Source organism: Polyodon spathula, chromosome 14 (assembly GCF_017654505.1).
Source record: "Polyodon spathula isolate WHYD16114869_AA chromosome 14, ASM1765450v1, whole genome shotgun sequence".
NCBI lineage: Eukaryota > Metazoa > Chordata > Actinopteri > Acipenseriformes > Polyodontidae > Polyodon > Polyodon spathula.
Genome location: NC_054547.1, coordinates 12,380,725 through 12,399,762, shown reverse-complemented (window position 1 = coordinate 12,399,762; position 19,038 = coordinate 12,380,725). Strand labels below are relative to the sequence as shown.

Sequence of the window (19,038 nt, the reverse complement as noted above, 5' to 3'; positions counted from 1 at the left end):
TGAAGAAAAAACACATATACACACACACACAATAGCAATTGTGAGGGTAAAATAACAGTCACCACGATAGTACGCCGCGTACAGCTGAAAACAAGCTGGCAGATTCAACTCAATAGTGGGAGACAGCAGAGCTGGGTCCCGGTAGAGGAGTCACACCGCTACTTTTTCTCTTTAAACTGCAAGGCAGTAAAGAAAAACACATATGCACAACAACAATTGTGAGTGCAAAATAACAGTCACCATTGCAGCGTGTGCAACTGTTTTGTTTGACAGAATCAGACTGACACGCGAAGCGAGCAGGTGCTGATAGTTAGAAATAAAATAAAAAGGCTACGAATTTTTAAAACTACTGATTCCGGGAAAAGCGGCGAAGGCCAGCTTTCAGCACAAAGTGCAGGGGAACTAGCAGCAGCTTATGCATCACTTTTTAGAAGAAAAAAGACTCAATGCAACACAGAGAGGTTTTACTATACCAATCATGACAAACGAAAGAGAGCAAATCTCCCCTGCGTGACGGTTAAGTACCCACGGGAGGCGGGACCGAGGGGGTCACCTAGGGGAGAGGGCCTATCGGCAGCTTTGATAGAAAGAGCTCAGTGACACCTACCAATAGGCAGGAGTGTATCCCAAAATGATGTTTTGGTGGCCATCTTTGAATTGAAAGGGAACTAACTTTATGTTTCGGAGTTGGACCTTTCCCCCCTCCAGCCGACCACCTCCTAGACATTTAACAAGCTTTACCGACCAATATCAAAAAGCATCAAGCCTTTATATAGCTCTGAACGAGGAAGGGCAAGTGTCCCTAACTACCCAAAATAGCTGTCTGGAATGTAAACTTCACTGACAAGTGCCAATATGATGAAGAGTGGACAAAAGAAAACTATGGAATAATTACTATAGTGTAAAAGAGACCATGCATATGTTTTACAGCCGCATTTACAGTGTTTTACAACACATCAGTATAGTTCCAGAACTCGTGCAAATTTACCTATCGGCATGACAACCTTCACCTGTGTGCTACGATATACCCGGCACTTCATCTGCAGGCTTTGGAATGAAGGCAGTCCCAAAGACAGCCCAGGGATGTGGGTCCTGAATGTGCCGGTGTAGATTGCTCGACTGTGATTGGCTGTTCAGCGCAATCCGCTTGACAACCAGAGAGTCAACCAGCTAAGATACTGTGGGAGGAGACGACAAGAGAAAAGGGAGAAGCAACCGAGATTGTCAAAACAATAAATAAATCACAAATCAAAACAGCAGTCTGTCTGTAAAACAGGCCTGGAAATTAAAACAACAATACATGTATTTATAGCGCTGAGGAGGTGAGAATTCACCACGCTTTACCCGGTGCCGATTTAATGATGGTAGCGATGATGTATCTGTTCTGCTGCTATTCTTTTCCATGATCTAACTGTCACAACGGGATGTGTCGAGCGTGTTGCTTGCTGCGTAATGATCCGATGATAGTTTAACCGGTGTACGAAATATAACAAATGCGTTTTATATTATTATTTATATTTCGGCTCAGTGGTTTCGTTTTTTATGGTAATTACAGCGATAAAGAACAGAAGACAACACCTTGCTAGAATTGAGCACTTGTTTATTTGTTATTCAAGGCTGTATTTTAGATTTATCGTACAATGTATTTTACGGTGTTGGAAAGGGGGTTGTGTGCATTCAGAGTCTGGGTTTTGTATACCGTGATGACAGTCGCTATCTGTATAGTCACTGTAACTGTAACTGTAAAGTAGTGATTCAGACCAGCCCAAGAAACCTGCCAAATAGTGCTCGCAGTTGAAACTGAACAGGAGGCTGCGCAGTGAAGGCTCTGTCGTTTTCCTGTCAAATAATGAACCCCCTGTCTAGAGTGAATTCTCGAAAATAACAGACAGATTGCAAGAGGGCAGGGTAGATCCATTTGATGTCTGTTTTTACAAAAGTGAGAGGCTGGTTTTACTGCTGCAAAGAAGGACGTACGTATGGGTCTAGCATATGTTTGCTGCTTTTGTTTTAGTAATTTTCTTTTTTTTTTTTTTTTAATAGTTAATTTGTTATTTGTAATTTAATGCTATGTATTTGTTAATAGTGTGTTTATTGTTTAACCTTTATGTCTTTAAATAAATGAATATGGATATTGATCCCAGCCATGCGTTGTGTCGCATCCCTCGCAGCGCGCAGAATAGAATGGAGACAAATGTTTATCCACTAAAAAAAATATGTGACTTAAATTATTGTATTTTAAAAGACCGTAATATTTCATTAGGCTAAACAAACGAACAGTTGTTAATGGAAGGCATTGGATATATGCGGGCTTTGATGTTTTTATTGCATGGAGCTGTGCGCAGTATGAATTTTGATTATGGTTAGAATGCAAGTAAAAACCTTAAATCAATACTTTTAACGTGAAGAATCTGCATAGTGCCCTGTCTATCTAGATAGATAGATAGATAACGTTTTCTGTGTTAACACTGACAGAGATAAAGGTAACTGGGTTTAAAGGAGGAGCTAGGGTAGTTTCCAGACTCTAGTGCTTTCTGTGCATGACTGTCTCTAAGAGTAAACACATTGTGTATCATTCACCCCAACTGTTTGAATAAACGAGAAACGGACAGCACGATGGCATGGAAAGAGCCCCATCTATCTACTTTACTCTGTCTTGGCATACATTAAATGTTGGTGTTTTACAAATGAAAAGTTCAACTGCATATTGGACTGGAAACTGGCACAAAAGATTTAAAAAGAAGGTTAACAGTTTGCAAAACATCCAGGTCTCTTTAAGTAGGCTATTTTTAATGAAATACTGAAAGAAAGTGGTGGGATGTTATATTACGTTGAATGAGCCAAATGCCTACACTGTACTGACCCTGACAGACTTGCGAAAACTTAAAGGGAACCCTTTGTAACTAAAATTACATTGGTGTGTACTATAGTAAAATATTAGCAACAATAAGAAATACACATGTTTTGGAGTTATTAAGGCCCAAACCTGCAATTCTTAAAGGTGTTTTTTTTTGCTCATTTCAAGGCTGAGATAATGACAGCAGAGGAGACAATAAACATTAAGGAGGTGGAGATCATCAAGCTGATCTTGGATTTTCTGAACTCACGGAAGCTTCATATCAGCATGTTGTCTCTTGAGAAGGAGAGTGGGGTCATCAATGGCCTATACTCTGACGACATGCTTTTTCTCAGGTAGGTTGTGTATTGAATCAAGTGGTTGGCCAAGAGCTTTTACCGGTATTAAAATGCATTCAGTGTGAATGTCGTTCTCTGAAACTTGTTCAGGATCCTCATGTTCACCCAAATGCTCACAAAGTATCCATTCATTTTGTGGCCTATATTTGAAATTTAAATTGTAATCCAAATTATAGCGGGTATTCACTTTGGCAAAGATTGAGACACACAAACTCAATTAAGAGAAAGAATACCCCGGCAATTAAAACCAAGGCAAACTGCTTCATCACAAAGAACTGTTTTCCAGGGTTCTGATGGATCCCTCAGACTAAATTCCTTGTATAAATCATATCGAAATATTTTCAGTGAAACTATTCCAGCCATACACAGTATTTGCTAATCTAAATTCACTGTTCTTCTTGATTATAAATATGGGAATAAGGGTTAAATTATTCTGTAAAATGTTATCAGCGTCATGGATTTCATGTTTCTTTCTTGTGAGCTTTGTGAGTTTTAGTGTAATTATTAAAAGGCAACCCCAAACTCTGTAGTACAGCACTGTTAAAGTAGTGACAATTCTACAAGGAAAGCATGTTGGGAGAGCAACAGCTGTCTGGATTTGAACCCCCTATCAGCTAATTAAGGTATTAGATCAGATTAGTGGCCATTTCCTTAAATGGCCTTTTGGATTACTGCTTCGAAATCCTTGTAAAGTTATCCACTAAAACATTATAGCTTATAGTAATATTTATTCAAGGTTACTGTCTGCCTTATTGATTGAGATGTACTACTGTAGAGGATCTGAAATGATATGATTTTTTTGTTGTTTAAAGTTGAAAGCAATTTTTATAATGAGGAGGAAAGATTGTATTTGCTCATGGAGAAGTTAGCAGTGGTAGAGGAAATAGCATTGGAAGCAGAATCTAGAATCTGTTTTATTCATTATTAGCCTTTTTCAGCATTGTAAGTTAAATGTACTGCATACCCCTGCAGTAGAAGCAAGTGTTACCGAAGGTCCAATTCTTCCGACCTTGCCTTTTGTTTGTGTTTCTGGCAGATACTTGAATATCTTTCTGAAAGGAAATAACTCATAAAGTGACATCTTTAGAGTGCTAGTCGTCGGCTATCCCATCAACTGATAAATAATGTCCTTCTTATACATGGCAGATCTGTTGTTGAAGTATAAAATGCAACAAAGAGAGAAATCAATTCTGAAAACTTATGGATGAACCTAATGTTGTCCCTGATCTGTGTGACTTTCTGTAAGTTATCCAGAAAGACTATGCCAGTAACCCTAGCCGTCAGAATACCTTATTTGAACAGTTTTGCCATTGGCATTGGTTTTATTTAGCAATTCATCTGGATTTCTTCTTTATTCTTAAATGTTTTCCCAATAGATGGATCAACAAAAAAATATCTTGAAAAAGAAAAAAAATCTCTGTATATATTTGCAAACTGTGGCATCTTATCCCTATTTTTGTTTTGTCTTATACAGACAGCTAGTACTCGATGGCCAATGGGACGAGGTTCTTCAGTTCATCCAGCCCTTAGAATGCATGGAGAAGTTTGATAGAAAACGGTAAATTAGATTGTTAATGGAAGCACACACTTTACAGCAATTGTTTTTTTCAGATGAAGAGGCTTTGTGATATTAAAATGTGTTGTACTTTGTTTTCCACTGTTTCCAGTGTTTTAACATCAGATACCCTGATGCATGTCACAACTTTGTTTAGCAATATCAGTGCAGCATTCCTGACAAACTAGAATGACCGAGGCTGAGTGAATCTACTAAAGGCTGGTGTGAGGGACTGTAATTCAGTTAGAAACTGGTACTTCAGTACACTGAGAATTGTGTGGCTTAAAGGCTCCTGGTAGGATTCGTTTCATTTGGTAAGATAGCCATACATATAGATTTCTGTCTTTACTTGTGGAAAGTTAACCCTTTCAGTCCTGAATTATTTTTGTCGAGCTGAAGAATGTGAAATATGTGAAAGTTATATAATTCAAAAAGGAACTTCTTTAGTGAGTACACACAAGAACAGGACAAAGAAAAAATATGTTTTGAATATATTTTGTTTTATGGGACTTTAAAGTCCTATCAGTACTTTAAGAACCCTAAACCCACATGTTGAAAAATAACTTGTGTAATTACAGTTGAGGAATCTTTAGCCTCAAATGTCAAAACATGTTTGTAGTGGCTTGTATAACAGTGCAGCTGGTATCATATTTGCCTTTTATCACCACAATACAGAAATCTGATGTTAACATACAGCTCTAAGATAAATCGGGACCTTGAGATTAAGTATAATTTGATTAACTACATATTTGTTTTAAGCATGTTTTTCCCTGCATGTAAGATTGTAGAAGTAACCTCGTAGATTTATTTTTTAAGAAAAAATAGAACGGAGCACCAGAATGGAAAACCGTGGCTCGTCTAAAACACTCAAAAAGGAACCAGACTTTTTTTGTTGCAGAATTTAAAAGTTACAGTATACTCTAGTGTTGTAAGACTTTTTTTTTCCTTTCCCTTTAGATTCCGGTATATAGTATTGAAGCAGAAATTCCTTGAAGCCTTGTGTGTGAACAACGCAATGTCATCAGAGGACGAGCCCCTGCATGTAAGTCGTTTATTAAACTGCTGATTAAAAATGGAACCGTGCCCAAATGGGAAGGCGTAGCCCTAAAATGTGGTTTCATCAAATAAACCCAACTCCAGAATATCCCTGTGCTGTAGAGATATCAGAAACAGGATATAAAAGACTTCTAAAAGGTTATTTCTGAGACTAGACCTAAAATGACATGCTGTGAACAGCCTGGCTGTAGAGGTGACAGCAGGCCAGGAAATGAATGCAAAACACACAACTGTGGGCGAAACTGGGATGCTGCGGTGCTCAGTATTTTATTAACACAAATAAAATAATCTCTCCCCCGTTCTCCACTCACCATACACCCAACCCTGAGTGAGTGACTCATGCATCTATATATACAGCCCAGGGAGGAGAGTAGTTTATGAAATATAACTACACTGTAGAACATGTTTTTTAAATTCAAGTCAGGTATTGTGCAGTCCAGAGTCATTCATTATTATGTATAACTAAAGTCTTATACACTTAATTGTTCCCTTTAAAGTCTTGTACAAAAAAATTTAAGTTCAGTCCATAATACGTCAGGTCTGCAGTAAGTAATAATACAATAGTTAGCTTCAGAAATGTGAATTAACAATGTATTTAACAGTAGTAGTCAAATAACATTGATGATATCAATGAAAGATACCATTTGAAAGATGCTATGTAAAGTTATGTATATACTTTTTTTTTTTTACAGGTCCACAATTACAAGTGTCTTTTTTTTTTTTTAAATCCAGACTCTTGCATTTTAAAGATGAGAATGCATAATATGACTTTTTTAACTATGGTTCAATCTAATGAGAAATGTTCACCAGCTTTCCTGTAGAATGGCCCTCATTAATGTATACTGTCTTACTCATGGAGAGGGAATCTTTCCTAATCCATCACCTGACTTGTTGTGTCAGATGTTTTTAAAAAGCTAATCGCCTAGGTTTTACACTTCTCTTTTTGAACTTTTGGTTTTAAAAGTGTGATAGAAAGGTGGCAGTGTGTAAAGGGTTATATTGCTGTAAAGCCTTGCACATATTAATGAAATATGATACAAGTAGTCCTCATTGACCTTAAATATTACAGACAATTTACTTTGTTCTAATGGAAGTTTATGTTATGTAACTGCAGATCAAATGACACAAACTGTAATAACGGTGAGCTGTTGCGGTTTTTCTTGTAGCCCGCCAGAATAATCAAAATACAGACCTGTCACATTAGCGCCTTTGTTAATCCTAACTGACAGTTTAAGGTATCTAAAAGTGAAACATAAAATGATGTATAAACTATTTTTGTTACATTGTATTCTGTGCCAGCTGGAATTTACAATGCAGGAGGCTGTCAAGTGCCTCCATGGCCTGGAGGAGTACTGCCCCTCCAAGGACGACTACAGTAAACTCTGCCTGCTCCTCACCCTGCCTCGCCTGACCAACCACGCAGAGTTCAAGGACTGGAACCCCAGCACGGCACGGGTGCAGTGCTTCGAGGAGGCTTGCATTATGGTTGCAGAGTTCATCCCTGCCGACAGAAAGCTAAGTGAGGCCGGCTTCAAGGCCAGCAACAACCGTCTCTTCCAGCTAATCATTAAAGGGATGCTTTACGAGTGCTGTGTGGAGTTCTGCCAGAGCAAGGCCACTGGAGAGGAGATCACCGAGAGCGAAGTGCTGCTGGGCATTGACATGCTTTGTGGCAACGGCTGCGACGACTTGGATTTAAGCATGCTCTCGTGGCTTCAGAACCTGTCCCCCAGCGTTTTCTCTTGTGCATTTGAGCAGAAGATGCTCAACATTCATGTGGACAAGCTAGTGAAACCCGCAAAAGCTGCACATACGGACCTCCTGACTCCTCTGATTAATAAGCTTTCACCGTACCCATCCTCTCCAATGAGGCGGCCCCAGTCGGCCGATGCCTACATGTCTCGTTCCTTGAACCCTGCTCTGGATGGCCTTTCCTATGGATTGACCAATCCTGATAAGAGAGTCACAGACCTGGTCAGCAAGACTTCTGCAATGTCTCACTCCTTTGCTAACTTCCATTGTCCTGCGGGTCAAAACCTGAGCAGAAGCCTAATGCTAGAGAATACAGATTGTCACAGTATTTATGAAGAGTCACCAGAAAGGTAGTCTATTTATTTAACTATGCAGCCAAAATATTGACCCAAGTCTTTTTAATTTGTTTTATTATTTTAACTTTTTTTTACTTTTGCAGCTTGCACACTGATGCAGCTTGCCTCCCCTATTTATTGTTTCTTGGGTGGGCCACCAGCTTTTAAAGGTTTAGTTCAGTCTGGAATAGCTTCATTTAAATTGTATATAACTTGGTATATTTGCACATTAAGTTATAGGTGGAATTTTCTGCTTAGATTTAATGGGCTTGTGCTGCTGGATGTCCCAACCTCCTCTCCAATTGAAAAGCTGTAGGACTTGTATGTTCTGGTTACAATGACAATGATATTATGTCTAAGGCTAGCTTTATCCAGCATTGCCATACAGCAATCCTTTTACATTGGTATTAATGCTGATTAAATAAATAACTTTCCAATCTGATCCACTAGCATTTAGGAAATGTGTTGGATCTTTCAAAACTCTTCATCATCCTTTAGCTTTTTGTAACACCTCTCTTAGCAATACATTTTGATGATTTTGAAATAAATAAATAAATAATACAAGGAGTACAAAGTCAGTGCCAGGAGTTAAGCAGGACAAAGTGCCTCATTACAGGATGCATGATTGACCGGTCAAATGCAAATTATAACATGTCAGATTAGTACTGGTAATAATGCCAAACTTAAATGTACATAGAAGATTTCCCTTTTAAAATTCAAATGAATCCAAACAGAGGTTTGTACTTTTACTCTTGGTACATGTGGGAGTATATTCAACTGACCATGGGTCAGAAAAATTATTGATTTAAACTAGTGTATCAAGTTTCAATAAGGCTGCACATGCTAGTTCTACCTCGGTGTTCTAGTTTTGTATCATTAGCATTATTAAATAATTTAACATGTATACAAGTCCTTAATATTTATTAAATGATTTGAAAAGTTATGGGATACAAAATGTATTTATTTATACATTTTCTTAGAACCGAGACGCCTGTTGATGGACTTATGAATTCCAGTGGCCATCGGACTTTGTGTGAGAGTCTGAGTCCAAGCCCAGCTCCAGTGAGTGAGCCTGCCCCACCTGACTCAAGCCAAGGACCAGGAAAACCAGAGAAGAATGAGGCAAGTGGGGGATGAAATCCAGCCTGGAAATGACTTGAGATTCGCAATGAACGCTCCAGATACTGCATATCTCAATATTCTGCGCTGGCTGAGAATCGTCAGATTTTTTCAATTGGTTCATTTGTATCCGTTATTGTCAGTGTTTCTTGTATTGTACAGGGGAGCGCAGGAATACGTTGAAGAAGCACGTTGTGTTTTAGTAGGGGTTTGGTTTATTGTGCTGTGCTTTCACTCTTTTCCTGTAGAACTCATTGTGAAAACCTTATTTGCATGGCTGGCTACTGAATAAGAACAGGCACTGGCCACAAAGGCAGCATGGAACAGCTGAAGCACTGTCTTCCCAGAGGATTATGACTGCTAATGAATAAGGCTGTTGTAAGAATCCTATTCAGTTATGTGCTGCTTTGAATATCAAGCAAAGCTTGAATGAGCTGGTGTTTGGGTGAAAAAATGTGGCATATGGAAAAAACTGGTGCCCAGAAACACAGTTCCAAGTGACTTTCCTTATGGAATATGGAAGCTACATGTTTAAATACAATCAACAAGAAAACAGTTATGTTTTTTTTTTCCTTTCCTCCCCCCAAAGATAGTATAAAGTAAATGTAAACATTTATTAGAAGTAATTTGTTTACCCAAGTAAGTACAGATTTGAGCTTCTAACAGAGCCTTTATCACTTACCCAGATAAAATGTGTTAAATGATTGATAACATGCATCAGTGTCTGTAGGATGCCTGCTGGTAGTCTTGAGCTTGATCCGTCCTCTGATATTCCAAAACAAAGGACTAAATACAAGGGCGCTGGTTGAATGAGTGCCTTGATTTAAAAATCTGTGAGCACGGTGGATTTTTTGTTCTAATGTAGTGCATTGTTTTACAAGTATATTCTTTCATACATCTGAGAGTAGAAACCCAGGCCAGGGAATACACACAGAATGTAAAGCCAGTGCATTTCTTGATCATTTCAATCTCCTGTGATCCTGGACACATCTGAATTGCAGACCGTAAATAAAGATTCTCTGACTGATTTTTCAATTTGAGTCGGCTTATCTTCTCCAACATGTCACACAGGTAGTGGATTGGTAGGACACTGTTAAAATCTCATCAGCCAGTAGTGCAAAACCTCAAACTTAAGACACTGTGAGGTCATACACAGATAAAGTATAACTGTATGGTTGTGGTGGAGATTTACTTTGTGAGGGAGCTTGTGTGCTTTCAATGATTTATTATCAACGCCCTGTAATACAAACAAAACCAGAATGCAGTCCTGCAAACAAAATAACTTGCATTCCTAAATGGTTCAAAAATACTTTAGGCTACCTCCCAGACATTTATTTTTATATACATGCATGAAGAAATGGTAGGTAAATGTGTAGTCTCCTTAAGGTAATGCTTTCCACAGCTACAGTATAGCAGCAGCAAGGGAAAGGCATGGAACAAGCACTCTTTTTTAGTGTGTAATGCTGTCGCCAAAAAACTGTGTGGTGGTGACAGACTGAAGTAAACCATGAAAGGATGCCTTTAATAAGCATTATCTTGACACTCTATTAGACCGCAAAAGAATGTCGTGTATGCTGTGATAAAGTTACTACTAGTTTTGAATTCCATAAGGATCCATGGGTTTGTCAGGAACTTGCTCATCATGTTGCTGTAATGGGAAACCTTTCAAAGTAAATTGTCTCCTAGTTTGCTCTTCAGAAGATAAGCAGCGCAGTGCTGCTTCGTGTTTAGAGGGGAGGGGAAGTGGAAGCAGATTACCCTCAGAGAAATTGGAATGAACTACATTGTTTAATTTTATTCTTTTAAATAATCAACAACATTGTAATGACAGTGGGATTATACAACCCTTACTGATGCTTTATATGGAAAAGAGAAGTCACATGCTTAACACAGATTTCTTAGTATTAGGAGAAATACACTCTGAGACCCACAGTCTCCCTTTAGTCATGTACCTGTGGTATAAGCTAATTGAAACTGTTTGTTGCATGTTAGTTGCTCTTAATGACATTAATAATTGTAGTTGTGAAATGCCATGTAAATGGAGCCGTAAATTAAAAAAAAATTATATTTAAAACATAAGTATATAAATGATCCTTCACAAAATTCTCAGAAAGGTCTAAAATGCTATAATCCAATGATGATAGTTATTTTGTTGGATTGTATATTGATTTATAAAATCATATGTATGATTTATATATATTGTCCTAAATAATATTGTACACTTGGTAAGAGCAGTGGAGTAATGAAAACTGATGTGTTTCCTGTTCCTCTGCAGCTGCGCGAGTCCACAGAACAGTTCCAGGAATACTACCGCCAGCGCGTGCGTTACCAGCAACACCTGGAGCAGAAGGAGCAGCAGAGGCAGCTGTACCAGCAGATGTTACAGGAGGGGGGAGTGAACCAGGAGGACGGGCTTGATCAACAGCAGAACCTTACTGAGAAGTTTCTCAACAGGTCAGCCTACGCCTCCCACACTGCGTCACTACGTTTATATTCAAGCAGGGTTTGATTTCGGCAGAAGTACTGTATTCCACTTACATTGAAAGGCATTTTGCAGGATTCCGGGTATTAGGATTCCAAAGAACTTGCATCTAGCTTTTTTTTTTTTTTTTTTTTTTTTGTAACCATGGTTCTGAATACAATAGGAATTGTTCCACAGAGCTTGCTTCCACAGCATTCATAATGTTGTGGTAGTATCCTGAATATGATGCCTTGCACGTAACCATGAAATTGAAATGGGTGAATTATACTGTCTTGTAAAAGCCATACTCAAAACAATCAAATATTTAGAATACTGCTTTCATGTACATGTATCAAATCGCTCATTGAACCTTGTGTTGATTTAGAACCAATTTAAGCAAGAAAACAAACCTGATAAAAAGAGGGATGAAGAGGGCTGTTTGACAGGATCTGAATGTTATAATTGCAGATTTCAATCTTAGACATCAAAACTAAAAACATCTTAGTTTTTGAGTCTATTTGAAATCCTCTTTGATCTCTTATATGTGCTTGTTTCTGGACACATATAAATATTCATCCTTTACAGTCACTGAGGAAGGTTAAAAAGATTCATGGCAGCCTTTTGATTGCCAGTGAAGTCACCTGGCCTGCTATACTGAGAATATTCTCCAGTGCCCCGTAAATAAAAAGCTTGAGCGTTTGCTGCTGAGTCTATATTGAGCTTAGGAGTGACAGCTCAGATTTGTTTGTCAACCTAAATATATCTCTCAGTGGGGGGGGGGGAAATCTGAACACTAATTTGGGGTAAGATTGTCACTGTCTGCCAAAAGGGACAGATGTGTTTGCCATTGTACAGGCTGCACTTTCTGATGTGCCTGAAGAGAACTCATTATTGTTGTTCTCTGTATTCCTTGTACATGTTACAGGTCTAAGCGCTACAGAGCATCACGTGTCGCATTTAGTTGTGTACTATATTCAGTATGTTCTGCATATTATTTTTTTGCAATTAGTTAAACTATTGTTTTATCTTGTTATATGTTTTAACCTTTATTTTATAAGCTTTTGTTAACAGCCCTGCCTTGGGGGTGTTCAGCTGTCCCTTCTGTGACTTCTAACACCCCCTCCAGATGGTGGGGCCAACACTGGGGCACTGCTAGAAATCACAAGGGACATAACCCTGTCAGCACGTACCAAATTACTACTTCTGCTTGTATAAACTGTCCAACTTGAAGTTTTAGGCTATTGTCAATTTAATCAAATCTGCTCCAAAGCAACATGCTAATTATAACAATCATTATTGGTATTCAAAAAATAGTAACCAGTAGTCTTTGGATGTCATGAGTTTTTTGCTTTGAAAACTAAAGGACACACAGACTAATCTGGCTGAGAATAACTTTAAAGGTAGTGTTTATTGTGCACAATCATGTATTTTTATTTTTTTTTTATTATTTCTGTAGTTGCATGCAGCAATCAATAGGCTATTTCAACACCTCTCAGCTCAGTAAAGTATTAGTTAAAATGAGAATAAATAAAAGAAAAACTGAATCAGATTAATAAGTGGTTCTCTGTTCTTTACCAAGCACAAAAAACACAACAGCAAACTGGATTTTGATAAAGAACCGTGTTTTCTTTCTCCTACAGGTCTATTCAGAAGCTGGAGGAGCTGAATGTTGGAATAGACGATCTTGGGGGTGAGGTGCAGTCTCTCAATCAGCAATGCAATGGAAACAATATAAACAGCAGCCCTGCTGTTGGCAACGTAACTCATGAAAATGGCCATCAGAATGAAGGCCAAAAAGTGGCCACCAGCACTCCCCAGAAAGTTGGAGCTAGAGGGATACCTTCCTTAGATGAGTCCCCAGTATTTACGTATCAAGGGTAAGCTGTACATTTTATATTAAAACAATTTATATATGTCATTATTAGCTAACAGATGAGACAGGTGTGTGAGAGCGAGACACTCACTGTAATATGTTAAACATGTTATTGCGTTTGTTATTCTACTGGCGACAGAGCTGTGGGTTTATTATGTATTGCGCATGTTGTTGGTCAAGTGTTATATGACGGTGCATTGCTGTAATTACATTAGGGCACTTCCATTAATCAAGTTGTAGCCATATGTTCGGTAATCTTCCAATGGAAGGGATAATGCTAATTTTCTATTTGCTGGTAATGGTTAAGAACAATACAATAATGATGGTAATGATAACGAGTGAGCAATGTAATAGTTTAACGTGTTTGTAGACCGGGATGGTATTCATGCAGGTTAAGCAAATGCGTGTACTTGAGAAGAAACATGTTTCACGTAAAGTTTATGAATGTTTTATTGTAAAAGTATGAATGTTAAATAATCATTTATTTTTGTATACAATGATTCCATGTGGAAATGTCTGTTGAATAATTAATCCTGTTAGGAGTAGGCGTGGCTGGAGATTATTTAATGCCATGTCTTTCCTTAGGAGAGGAGAGAGGATTATTATGTCAGTCAGTGTATTTACAACCTGCTAGTCAGTGAGGGTTAGTTGTCATTTGCAGAATTTGTGTGCAGTATCCAGTGCCCAAATAAACATTTATACCTGTCAACATTTTAAAAGACCTCTGTGTTCGTGAGTAAATAATGTGATTGAGGGTGGGAGGATACTCGGACCATGACCTTGTTACAAGGTGCAATAGTTATATAACAGTTGATGAGCAGGAGAGGAGATTGTCACAGGGCTGATTCTGCAGCCAATGGTAAATTCAGTGATTTATTCCACAGTCACATTTTAAAGTATTTTATAGAAGAAATCTAAGAAGGTAATTTAAGAAATATGTTTGTTTTGTTCGCCTTTTCAGTGCAAACTCAGCAGGTGAGCTTCGAGACTGTGCTGCACAGCCGCAGCATTTGGAGGATCCTGCATTCTCCCCAACACGTTCAAGGGGTGAAGCGGTAAGCATAATGTAGAAATATATAATAGAAACATGTTTTGGGAGAATGCTCACTGTACTGAAACATAGCAGATGCTAACCTGTTTAAAGTTTTGCTAAAACAAGATTGTGAGAGGGTCTGTTTCTACCACAACCTAAAAACTGAAAAAAAAAACAACTGCTTAACCAGAGGTTTGCATAGGTATGTATGGAAAAATATGTACTTAATGGAAATTGGATCAGAACTATCTGAGCATGGAACACTTACAAAACCCATTGCAAATATTGTAACAGAAGCGATAACGTGGTGGTAAATTATTGATGTTGCCTCTTAAATGTCTAGGGTGAAAAAGCTAAAACCCAGTTTGTTGCCATTAACACCCTGGAAGACACACAGGCTGTCAGAGCCGTCGCCTTCCATCCCAGCGGAGCGTTGTATGCTGTGGGCTCCAACTCCAAAACACTGCGTGTCTGTGCCTACCCAGAGGTATTAGATCCAAGGTAGGAGGCACTCTTCCTAAGAAATCTATTCTAAAAAAAATACAAAACATTTTGTAGAATCTTTGATATTTGCTCAAACAAGTCATTATAGCACATATGTGACAGGCAGTGCAGACTAATATTCTGAAATAATGGAGAAACAGTTCGGTAGACAATGAAGTAACAGTTCAGCCACTGACTGATGTGCGACCTTGTGCTCTGGTATGATCAGCAGCAGCAATAATAATAAACTATATAACTGTAATTGTCTATACTTGTCTACAGTACTTTGTTTTCTTGCATAACCTGCCAAGCAATTCCAGTTTAAAGTATGATTTATATTATATATATAAAAATGAATACATATTGTTAATGTTTTTTTCCTGCAGTGCTTATAGCACCCCTAAGCAACCTGCAGTGCGCTTTAAAAGGAACAAACACCACAAGGGGTCCATATACTGCGTGGCCTGGAGTCACTGTGGACAGCTGCTGGCAACGGGTTCCAATGACAAATACGTAAAAGTATTACCATTCAGTGCTGAAACTTGCAATGCTACAGGTGAGATCATATGAATAAATAAAGTAAACAATGTGCTGAATATTGTATTTTTGTACTCGCGTTTGTTCTGGGCACCCACCAGAAATTAAAAATCTCAGTGAATATACTGTCTAGTTTGATAAATTACAAGAATTTTAAATTTTTTATTCAGTCGATAGTCACTGTTATCGTGATAATTTTCAGATGATAATCGATAGCTGAAAATGTCATTATTGTCCAACACTAATATGGAGTCTTGCAGTCTTTATTGAAACCTTGGTTCCTTGAAACATCAAAAGACTGCCGAGTGTTTCCCTCCTAATGTTGCCAGAGTGGGTCAAGAGAATGGAAATGTGAAAATGTTTCAGGTCAAATTCTTTCCCCCCTTGCCTTGTGGTTTTCTGTCATTGCTTAAACAGCTGTTTGTTCCTGCAGGCCCAGATCTGGAGTTCAGTATGCATGATGGCACAATTCGGGACCTGGCTTTCATGGAAGGTCCAGAAAGTGGCGGAGCTATTTTAATAAGCGCTGGCGCTGGAGACTGCAATATTTACACCACAGACTGTCAGAGAGGGCAGGGCTTACACGCTCTGAGTGGTCACACAGGTAGGAAACCTTTAAATTTACTTAGTTGGGAAAACATACTTTTTTTTTTTTGTTCCGATATTATTTTAAATGTGGACTTTTTAATGTAATTGCATATAATTGTAATTACCTGTTTTAATGAAATGATATGCAAAATGTGTGCGTAATACGATGGGTAATGTTGACCTGCTTGAATTCAGGTCACATTTTATCGCTCTACACCTGGGGAGGGTGGATGATTGCGTCTGGCTCACAAGACAAGACGGTGAGGTTCTGGGACCTGAGGGTGCCCAGCTGTGTCCGAGTCGTGGGCACTGCTTTGCACGGATCAGGTAAGAGCTTGCAAGATACACGTGCCACTAATGTGTACTTCAGAGGAAAGAGCGTCCTGTGGGAATCTTCTCACAATAAAGTTCTGTTTTCCCTGTTGACCTTTTAAGTCAAGCTGGAGTAAAGGGTATACTTTATTTACTCATTCATAAAATAGGTGCTGAGTTTGGTTTCAGACATTACATTGATTGACTAAAGTGCAAATGGAATAGTAATAGTAATTCAAATATAAGTAATGGTACTGTTCACTTTTCTAATGTGGAAATTTAGTTTTGGAATTTACTGTTATTTAAAGACTGCAGTAAAATGAAATAGTGTTGTCACAAGGGGGGGTCACTGTTGTCTTTTTTTTTCAACTTGTACAGTAAATCAGATTACACTGTTCTGTATGCTGTTGAGTTAAAGTAAAATAAAAACCATTGAATCATTAATCTGTTTGTAATGCAAGACATCGATAAAGACTTCTCGTTGAAACATTAGTACTGTTAAATTTAACAGATGACCTAAGATAATGTGAGTGGTATTGCAGTGTTACCAAGCTTCCAATCCTTTGCTTGTGTTGCAGGCAGTGCTGTGGCATCTGTGGCTGTCGACCCCAGTGGGCGTCTCCTGGCTACGGGTCAGGAGGACACTAGCTGTATGCTGTATGATATAAGAGGGGGGCGGATGGTGCAGACCTATCGTCCTCACAGCAGTGACGTCCGCTCCGTCCGCTTCTCTCCAGGGGCGCACTACCTGCTGACTGGCTCCTATGACACTAAAGTCATGATCACAGATTTACAAGGTGAGCTTTGATTCAAACTCCACCAAGGAGAAGAAGCCTTAGGGATATGGCAATCCGATTCACCAGATGTCATTTGATTTTATTATGTACATCAATTTTCTTTTTCCCTGCTTTCCTTTAGGAGACCTTACCAAGCAGCTTCCGCTCACAGTTGTTGGGGAACATGCAGACAAGGTGATACAGTGCAGATGGCACACGCAGGATCTATCCTTCTTATCTTCATCTGCAGACAGAACTGTCACCCTGTGGACTTACAATGCATAGGACTGCTTTCACTAACACTTTTATGCAGGTGAAGCACAGAAACTCCTACCTAAATGGAGTGGAAAAGTTTAACGTTAATACTGAGATTGACAAAACTCATCCAGTGGACATATCCTGGGGTGGCACATATTGGTGTGTCTCTCTCTATGCTTGTGCTGGTGAAAGTGTTTAAGTTATTTTGCTGTGCGTTCAGTCTTCCACGTGCATATATGCTTCTGTGACTAATTATAGTCCTGTAACTTGTACACAATGGCTGTTGTTTTTTAGTAAGTGTGCACAAGAAAAAAAAAAGCCTAAATTAATGTGTTGCAGTTTAGTTAATGCATTCCCTCATGTTGTGCCTGCAACTGATTTAATTAAGGCAACGATGCACAAAACTTTAACTAACTTCTACACCCTAACCTAGGATCATTCTAATGGTTTATATAATGGACACTACTCAAGTGGTAAAAATCCACTTCTGCAAAATAAGATGCTAAACCTTATCCATCCCAGTGTTAGAACCATGCTATGTTAAAGATATGGTGCCTTGATCAATCAGTTTCCATAAATAGCTTTATTTATATAGACGTGTCTCTCTGTGTTTTACAATTCCTCCTTGAAAACTCCTTAGAAATAGCAGATCTGTCCAAAGCTGTTTCCACAGTTGTTTTATAGGTTGGCAAAATGTAATCAGTATGGTTAGTGGGGAATTTTATGCTGTAGAATTAGGTCACTAAACTCCTTAGACTTACATCCTTGTAAATATGGCAAATGTGTATGAAACTTTTAAAAGAACACATTTTTCAAAAAAATGCATTCATAAGAATCAATGTGGATGATTTCAAAGTTGTATTTATTTCTGCAGTCCAAGTTGATAATACTGCTTGCGAAAAAAAATAGCTTGTTAAATGTCAGTATTTAATAGGGAATAAAAGATCCTATTATATTTGTGTGTGTATATAAGAAGGCTAGTAACTATAGAGCACAGATTTGGTTAGTTTTCATTGATTGTTTTTAACATATTTCCCTTTTAGTATATCATGCATATGTGTTTAGGATACAATAGAAGGTAAAATTCGATTGCCGGCAGCCCGAGGCAGTTTATGTAATTGCAATTTCAAATGGCAGCCTTTGCCTGTACGCAAAGGGCACTGTTTTATGTAAATATTTCAGTTTAAATACGTGCACAGAAGCATGGCATACACATATGCATGATTGCAGAAAAGAGCAAATGTTTCAGATTATCTCCATTGCGCTCCACTTATTGCTTTCCATTGGCTAATTTTGCACTTCCTTTATAAAACACAACAAAATTGCTATTGTTCAAGAAGTGCAGATCGCACTGTATTAATGCTTTTGATTTCTCTTATTGTACAGTTTTTTTGTTTGGTTTAAATTAAAAGCCGAAATAAAAGGTAGATGTGTTATATTTATTTTTAATGTAGTTTGTTTCTGTTTACGTTTACCAGAAAACTGTCTGTGCACTTACAATAAGTAGCTTTTTTTTTTTTTTTTTTTTTTTTTTTTAAAACATTTGTAAAAAAAAGTGATAGAATTATGGAAGTCTGACCTTGCTGTGCTTTCTCAAAAAAAGCCTTTGACACTTAATTTACTTACACCTGTTGCCTTTCTCAAGAAGATCTACAGAAATAATTGAATGGGCAACATTTACATTTTGCACATTATGGGATGTTTT

General features: G+C 38.2%; 1 protein-coding gene across 2 annotated transcripts; it reads left to right on the top strand.

The window, feature by feature from the left end:
• The first annotated feature begins 1,102 nt into the window (after positions 1–1,102).
• Positions 1,103–18,751, top strand: LOC121327325 (WD repeat-containing protein 47-like). 2 transcript variants are annotated; one of them, XM_041271282.1, is made up of 15 exons: positions 1,103–1,322; positions 3,026–3,192; positions 4,670–4,753; positions 5,708–5,792; positions 7,106–7,908; positions 8,874–9,015; positions 11,288–11,466; positions 13,114–13,350; positions 14,308–14,401; positions 14,723–14,880; positions 15,249–15,418; positions 15,833–16,003; positions 16,183–16,314; positions 16,878–17,096; positions 17,218–18,751. In XM_041271282.1, the coding sequence occupies exons 2-15, from the start codon at positions 3,035–3,037 to the stop codon at positions 17,358–17,360; spliced, it is 2,775 nt and encodes a 924-aa protein (XP_041127216.1). In that variant the 5' UTR covers positions 1,103–1,322; positions 3,026–3,034; the 3' UTR covers positions 17,361–18,751. The 2 variants fall into 2 exon arrangements, with proteins under 2 accessions (XP_041127216.1, XP_041127217.1); XM_041271283.1 differs by lacking the exon at positions 1,103–1,322 and adding an exon at positions 1,537–1,973.
• Positions 18,752–19,038: the final 287 nt, after the last annotated feature.

What these genes read in the sequence shown, in the direction of transcription:
- LOC121327325 (XM_041271282.1), top strand. Translation starts at nt 3,035, where the DNA reads ATGACAGCAGAGGAGACAATAAACATTAAGGAGGTGGAGATCATCAAG. An exon ending in GACGACATGCTTTTTCTCAG is followed by an intron (nt 3,193 to 4,669) that starts GTAGGTTGTGTA and finishes TGTCTTATACAG; the next exon opens with ACAGCTAGTACTCGATGGCC. An exon ending in CCAGTATTTACGTATCAAGG is followed by an intron (nt 13,351 to 14,307) that starts GTAAGCTGTACA and finishes TCGCCTTTTCAG; the next exon opens with TGCAAACTCAGCAGGTGAGC.